The 7,628-nt window shown below is 37.2% G+C and overlaps 1 protein-coding gene across 1 annotated transcript in view; it reads left to right on the top strand.

Moving 5' to 3' along the window:
• The window catches only part of LOC106877687 (uncharacterized), a 101,870-nt gene that overhangs the window by 73,110 nt on the left and 21,132 nt on the right, over positions 1–7,628 (top strand). Inside the window, exons 20-23 of the mRNA XM_014926634.2 lie at positions 1,079–1,137; positions 2,709–2,736; positions 4,133–4,194; positions 5,930–5,963. Coding sequence (XP_014782120.2) covers positions 1,079–1,137; positions 2,709–2,736; positions 4,133–4,194; positions 5,930–5,963 — 183 coding nt within the window. The remainder of the gene's footprint in view (positions 1–1,078; positions 1,138–2,708; positions 2,737–4,132; positions 4,195–5,929; positions 5,964–7,628) is intronic.

Here is a 7,628-nt window from a genome sequence, read left to right as displayed (position 1 = left end):
GGGGGTCAGTTATCCCTTTTATCCTTCCAAGGTTTGTAAAATACTAGGTCTTTACACATTACCAGTGAAAATATTTGTTAATCATGCATGCACCACCCTTTTGTAGTAAACTTATATATAGGGAAAGTCTTGTTCGTTATTCTGGTGACAACACTCTGCCTCTCTATTTGTCTTTCATACACACACACACACACACCCATACACAAGCAACCAAAAGAATAACTATCGCTATTTTTACATAGTGAAAGTTTTGTTTGTTTTTAAGTTTGTGTTGATTTGTTTGAATGACTTGTACTTAAAATTCCTGCATTTTAATTAAAACTTGTTAGTTACTATGGTGACAACACTACCTGTCTATCTATCTTTCATACACACTCTCGCTATCTCACTGTATTTCTCTCTCAGCAATAACAACATTTTCTTCTCCCTACATAGACTATATCACACTGGCAAAGTTTGTGGTTAGACACCTATGTCAGAAATTGTGAAGGTATGTGGCTTAGTTGTTATAAGGTCATAAGGTCATGAGTTTGATTCCCAGCAGCACATCATGTCCTTGAACAAGACACTTTATTTCACATTGCTCTAGTTCACTCAGCTGGCAGAAATGAGTTTGTACCTGAATTTCAAAGGGCCAACCTTGTCATGTTCTGTGTTGTGCTGAATTTCTCTGAAAACTATGTTAACGTTACATGTATCTGTGGAGTGCTCAGCCACTTGCATATTAATTTCATGAGCAGGCTGTTCCATTGGCCTGATCAACTGTATCATTATTGTAACCAACAGAGTGCCAGTTAATGTTAAAAATCATTTTAGTTTTAGTAAACCATAGATTTGTTTGAAACAATACACTCTGGAATTATTTTTGTATTCCTTCCCTGTCTTGTTTTAAATCATACATGCCGAACTTGATGTTATTATGGATATCAAGAAGCAAAACAATTGAAGTGTTTCTCTAAGTCAGATAATGTTTACTTTCATCGAATAGTCCAAAGCAATCAAAAATTGAACTATTAATGTCTAATCATTACTTTTATTATAAAGTTACAACAAATGCTTTTATTATAAACTTTTCTAGGAACAGTTTAAAAAAGAAATGAGTTGGTTTCCAAACTGGATTGATTTTGAAAAAGCTTTGTAAGTTATTTTATAACACCTTTCTTAAATTTTATTTTTGCTTTTAATTATATGAGAAAACTGTGATGTATAGATGTGATAACAATATTAGGATGTATATGTAGAAAATACTAAGAGAGGTCATGACAATGTTGACGTGAGAGACAATGAAATGTATATTCAGTATTTCCACTTCAGTAAGCCCTAGTTATGCAGCTTTTTCTTACACCATTTTTTAATTTATTTATTTAACTAAAAATCTTGGATTTGACTATAAACTCTGGCAAGTTGTGGAACTCTGGTACAGGAGTTTCAAGGTTGTGAGGAGTGTGAAACCCCCTCTTAGCCATTGTTGTTCCCAAGTCTACTCTGATCTGGATCTGTAGCACCTGGCAGAGTCCCAGCAGGAGAAGTTGTATGTAACCACCCAAGCTATGGTATGTTAAAATCATGGATGTGAACTATTTTGGCAGATGAGCTTATTGAGTCAATGGCAAATATGACTAGATGCTGAGTGGCTGAACAGATAGGAAACTGTCAATGGCCAAAATCAACCAATTCAGTTAGTGAACTATTAGTATCATCTGTTGTCATGGTGTACACAGATGAAATATTTCAGCAGTAGAAAGACCAATGGGACTAGAACAGACCAGATGTTCATGCCTCATCATTCAATCACATCTGGTGTTGAAGAGTTACAGTGGTCCAAGCAAGTCACTCGAATGGAAAAACCAAAACAATGAATAAAAAACAGAAAGGCGATAATTTTCAGTTGAAGATGAGATATAATGCAGAATCATTCTTTATTCAATTACTACTTTTGTTGATTGACTTGAATTAATGTTCACTAATTATATAAGAATTTCTAATGTAATTAATGAGAATTTGAAGCATTTAAAGAACTCTGTAATTTTTAATGTAAATATTTTTTGTTCATTCACTAATAATACCACACAAGTAAATGTTATACAAAATATTTTACTATGCAATTCTTGCATACCCTTATTTGCTTTATCATGAAGGAATGTTTTCTGTGTCAGGTAATTTATCTGCTGCTGACATCCTCTGTGCAATTTCCCAATATCCAATGACTGTTGATGTGTGCTGAGACCAAAACATTTACAGAGATTCACTTGCATTGTGCAAGCTTTGATGCCTTTTGTCAAGCAAACCTTTTCTCAGCTCATCTCTTGGACAATGCTGCAGTCCTGGCATCTGGAATGTTGTCAAATGCTCACAGCCACCCACCTGCTGCTGAATAATGCAACTGGTGGAATTTTTACATTTGTAATTTATAAAGAACTAATGAACTAGTAGCAGGGTAGATTGATGACATTCTTCAAGGAATCTCTGGGTACCAATGGCAACAAACTAAGTGCTCTGTTCTTGAGAACTTTCTGCCCAGTGATATTTGAAAAGTACCAGTAATCCTTGACATAGCATTTTTACCAAGGAACATTACTAGTTCTCGAAGATGTCTGCAGGTTTGAAAGTGCCATCAACATGGCTTGTTTAAGACATATGGAAACTTTTTTTACATATACGAATCTATAATGGTTCTCTTTCTTGAAAATGTTTTTTTACTTTTGTAGGGAAATAGCAGAAAAATGCTTTTCAAAGGTTAGTTGTTGCTTTTTATTTATTTCTATGATATTATATTGACCAATTAGTTTGAGCGTCAGAGAGAATGCCTTGCAGTATTTGTTTTAGTTCCAAACATTTAAAAGTGACTTTAATTTTCATTGTTTTTTGTTTGATAATAGTAGTTCCAGCTGAGAGCAATGGATTACAAAGACTGACAAAGCTTCAGATGAGGGTTTTCTGGTTTGTTTTGTTGTTTTTTTTTAGCTACTGACAGAAACATCTGATGATACTGAAACCAAGTTGTATCAGTCTTCACATTTCCCTTGGTTACACTGTTAGTATGGTGAGGCAGAGGATTGTATGCATAGGCAACATCTGGTCTGCCGTAAAAAATACCATTTTCAGTCACACAGCTCCATTGTTTTGCAAGACATACAGATTCATTTATATTTTTGTATATAAGGTTCATGTTTATTTGTTTCCAACCAGTCAGTCAGTCACTTTAGACTGTTTCACTTTATTTGTGATTGGGAAGACAATGAAGCAGCTGCAGCTGAGTACTTTATTCAAAAGGCATCAGTTTTTTCTATAAAGCAAATATGTGTGAAGGTGGCAGCATACAGTGATCTTCTGTACAATTTCCATTTATTAAACTCAGCTCACAAAATATTAGTCAGTTCATAACTGTGATGGTAGACACTTGCCCAATTTGTGGGGCAATGAGATTGTGTGCAAAACCATTTAGTTACAACATGAACTTCTTACTCATACAACCTTTTAGACGAGTATTTAGAAAAGTGACTCACAACAAAAACAAAACAGAGCTATCTCACACAAAATAATATGATAACATGAAACTATACTTTCAATATGTGCTTTATGTGTCTTTGTAGTGATACTTCAGTACAAACAACTTCTCAACCATCCTACCTTTCACCCAACAGTGAGGACATGATAGTTGGAGTGAGGGAGGGCTCCAGCACCACTCAGCTGTTGCTTAGTGTCAGCTAAGTAGACTGGAGGAAAATATACTGAACTGTTTTACTCAGGGGCATAATTTACCTCTTGGTCAAGGAACCAAACCTGAAGTTGTAGACCACATTTCTTTATTAGTCAAGCTCTGTGTTGCAAATAATTAGACTCCTACAAAATGTGTGATCTTGTGCTTTGTTTAGAAATTATTACTTTAATTTTCCTACAGTACAAAGTTGATTGAAACAATATGTTCTGGAATTATTCCAATGTTCCTGAAATATCTGAAATTTGATGTTGCTGTGGATGTAGAGAAGCAAAACAACCAATTGCTTCAGGAAGTCAAGCAATATTCATTTTGATTGAAGAGTCAATTACATGGTAAAATAGAACTACTGATGTTAGATCATTAATTTTATTATAAAGTCTAAACATATGCTTTCATTTTGAATATTTGTAGGATTATGAAGATTTTTATATGGAACTTACCTATCCTCCATATCTCGATACAGAAAAAACTAAGTAAATATTTTTATTACATTTTGTTTAACTTCAATTTTTACTGTTAATGAAAGGAGGAGATTGTGGTGTGTAAATATGATAACAATATATGGGTTTATATTGGGTGGCAGAATCATTAGCATTTACAACATACCATACATTTATGGAAGGCCTTGTATAACATGAGTGAGAAATGAATTAATATAATGCTATAGAATGAAGATTTCGTAATTCCAAAGTGGGAAACTCATGAGAATCAAAGAATCAGGACATATACGTCTTACCAATAATGCAATTAGTAAGGCCAGTAGTGACATCAGTTCAATATTTCTGTGTTTGCTATGGTGGTGAGCTGGCAGAATTGTTGCTATGACAGGCAAAGTGCTTAGTGGCATTTTGTCCATCTTCACTTTCTGAGTTTATATCTCACCAAGGTCACCTTTGCTTTCTTTCTTTTGAGGGTCGATAAAATAAGTACCAGTTGACATTGCAGGCCTTGTGCCAAAATTTGAAACCAATATTTCTGTCTTTACTAAATATTAATGGTCTGGTACCATGCATTAAGCCAAGAATAAAACTTGTAATGGGGTTCAGAAATGAAACTAATTGAAATGAAGTCCAAATGTAGGTTCCAATATTAAAAAGAAGAAAAATCCATTTCTAAAGATAAAATTAATTGTAGAGGTTCAGCTATATCAGAAGAAGGTTAACAGAGAAAAAAGTTTTTGTGTGTGGTAGATGTACAAGTACAATAAACACTAGAGCTGTACAGAAAATGGATTCCATTAAATGCCAAATGTGGTGGGAGGTACCTAGAAGTAGTTGATAGTTTTCATTATCTAGGTGATAGAGTCAGCAGTGGAGGTGGGTGCTCCAAGAGCATAGCTGCTAGAATAAGAATAGGCTGGGCAAAGTTAAGAGAGCTTCCACCTTTGTTGGTAACTCTAGACCTCTCCCTCAAAGTGAAAGGCGGATTGTATGATGCCAGTGTGCAAACAACCATACTACACAGCAGTGAAACATAGGCTGTGGGCAGATGACAGCTTGAAAGAAATGAAGCTAGTATGCTTTACTGGATGTGCAATGTCAGTCTGATTGTATGACATAGTGTAAGAGTTTTGAGAGAAAAATTGAGAATAAGAGGCATAAGGCATGGTGTGCAAGAGAGATGACTGTGCTGTATAAAAAAGTGCCACTCGGTCACTGTGGAGGGAACCTGTGGAAGAGGTAGACCCAGGAAGACATGGCACGAGGTGGTGAAGCATGATCTTCAAAACTGGGACTCACAAAAGCGATGACAAATGAGCAAGACCATTGGCGATATGCCGTGCTTGAGAAGACTCGTCAAGCGAAGTAAAGTTGTAGTCTTGGCTGATGCCAGTGCCACATAACTGGCACCTGTGCTGGTGACATAGAAGTGCACCTGTGCTGGTAGCACATAACAGCACCCATGCCAGTGGCTTGTTAAAGACACCCTTTACACTCTTGGCGTTAGGAAGGGCATCCAGCTGTAGATGCCTTGCCAAATCTGACTGGAACCTAGTGCAACTCTCTGGTTTACCAACTCCAGTCATGCTGTCTAATCCATGTCAGCATAAAAAGTAGACACTAAATGATGATGGTGATGATGGCAGTGGTGGCAGCGTTGTTGTTGTTGTTGCTGTTGCTGCTGCTGCTGCTGTTGTTGTTGTTGGCGGTGATAGTGGTGACAATAACTATGGTAATGATGATGTGTATTTTTTTATTCCTTTTGTAGGAAACTAGCAGAAGAATATTTTGGAATGCACAAGGTTAGTCCTTACTTTTTATTTATGTAGAAGGTAGCAAGTTGAGTTTGTGTAGCTGTTGGAAATAAGTTAGTAGATGCTATGTTAATGTGAGCATCCTAACCACAGACTTGTTATCCCTCATCCTTTTATCTCATCCAACCAGAGCCCTTAACAGTCGTTTTTAGATTTAATGTTGTTTTACTTTTGAATGTGAATTGCTGGAGGTCTTCCTTTTTTAAAATAGTGGACGTAGCTGCAGTAGCACCACCACCACCACCAGTAGCTTCAGTAACAGCATTAGCACTAGTTGCAGCAGCAGCATTGATTGTGATTTTTGTGGCTATTGTTGTTACTATTACAGTTATTGTTGTTTAGCTCCAGTTGTCTTTCCATGAGAGTCTAAATCCTTACACTGTAAAAAACATCTACGTGAATGAATTCTGCCAAACCCGCGAAAGCTATAAAATGTGAATGTTAAAACTATGATGATGATGATGATTTCCAATCTACAGGTCGTTATTTTCATTCATATGAACATAAGATGACCAGCTGTTTGGTTTACATCAAACTCCTTTGCTTTATCAGGAAACTGGGTACAGGGTTTACATGCCACCCAGTTTAACACCACCATCTGCTTTTAAAGCAGAAGGGGTAGACCCAGGAAGATGTGGGATGAAGTGGGGAGAGAGGATCTTCAGATGTTGGGTCTCATGGAGGGAATGACAGGACAGGGACTGGGGCTCCTGGTGGCTTGCTGTGCTTGACAAGACATGTCAAGCTAAGCAGAGGTGGGGTTGTCCTTGCATACAGGCATGCTCACTGCATCCTTCTCTAACGGAGGCTCATGGGTGCTGGTGCCACATAAAATCAACCCAGTCTAGTGCCACCTATACACACCCATGCTAGTGCTGCATAAAAGCATCCAGTACACTCTGTAAAGTGGTTGGCATTAGGATGGGCATTCAGCTGTAGAAACCTTGCAAAAACAGAAATGGAGCCTGGTTGGCTCCTGTCAGACTGTCCAACCCATACCAGCCTGGAAAACAGACATTGAATGATGATGATAGCTGACGAAGATGTAGCTGAGCAGATCAGATGACATGTCAAGCTAAGTAGAGGTGGAGTTGTCCTTGCATACAGGCATGCTCACTGTAACCTTCTCTAGCTGAGCATTCATAATCTTGGAGGCTCATGGGTGCTGGTGCCACATAAAATCCACCCAGTCTAGTTCCACTTATGCACACCCATGCTGGTGCTGCATAAAATCATCCAGTGCACTCTGTAAAGTGGTTGGCATTAGGAAGGGTATCCAGTTCTAGAAACAATGCAAAAACATACATGGACCCTGGTCAGCTCCTGTCAGACTGTCCAACCCATGCCACCATGGAAAACATACATTAAATGATGATGATAGTTGAAAATGTAGCTGAACAGATCAAATGATAGCATAACACCTTTCTTAAATTTCTGAACATACGCTTAATAATGTTACGCAAAACAGCTTTCAGACTTTCCCTATTAATTTCATCACCTTTTAAATTATGAACATATTTACATCATAAGGGTTTTTTCGTTGTAAGGCTTTCTCTTTTTTTAAGTTGATTTTCACCTAGCAAGACTTATCGTAGATGGCATAATAAGTCACACCTGGACAACGCCGGGTTATACTGCTAGTACACATATATA

This window comes from Octopus bimaculoides, chromosome 5, assembly GCF_001194135.2.
Source record: "Octopus bimaculoides isolate UCB-OBI-ISO-001 chromosome 5, ASM119413v2, whole genome shotgun sequence".
In the NCBI taxonomy this organism is placed as follows: Eukaryota; Metazoa; Mollusca; class Cephalopoda; order Octopoda; family Octopodidae; genus Octopus; species Octopus bimaculoides.
Note: the sequence above shows the minus strand (reverse complement) of the source record. Positions and strands in the feature narration are given on the sequence as shown.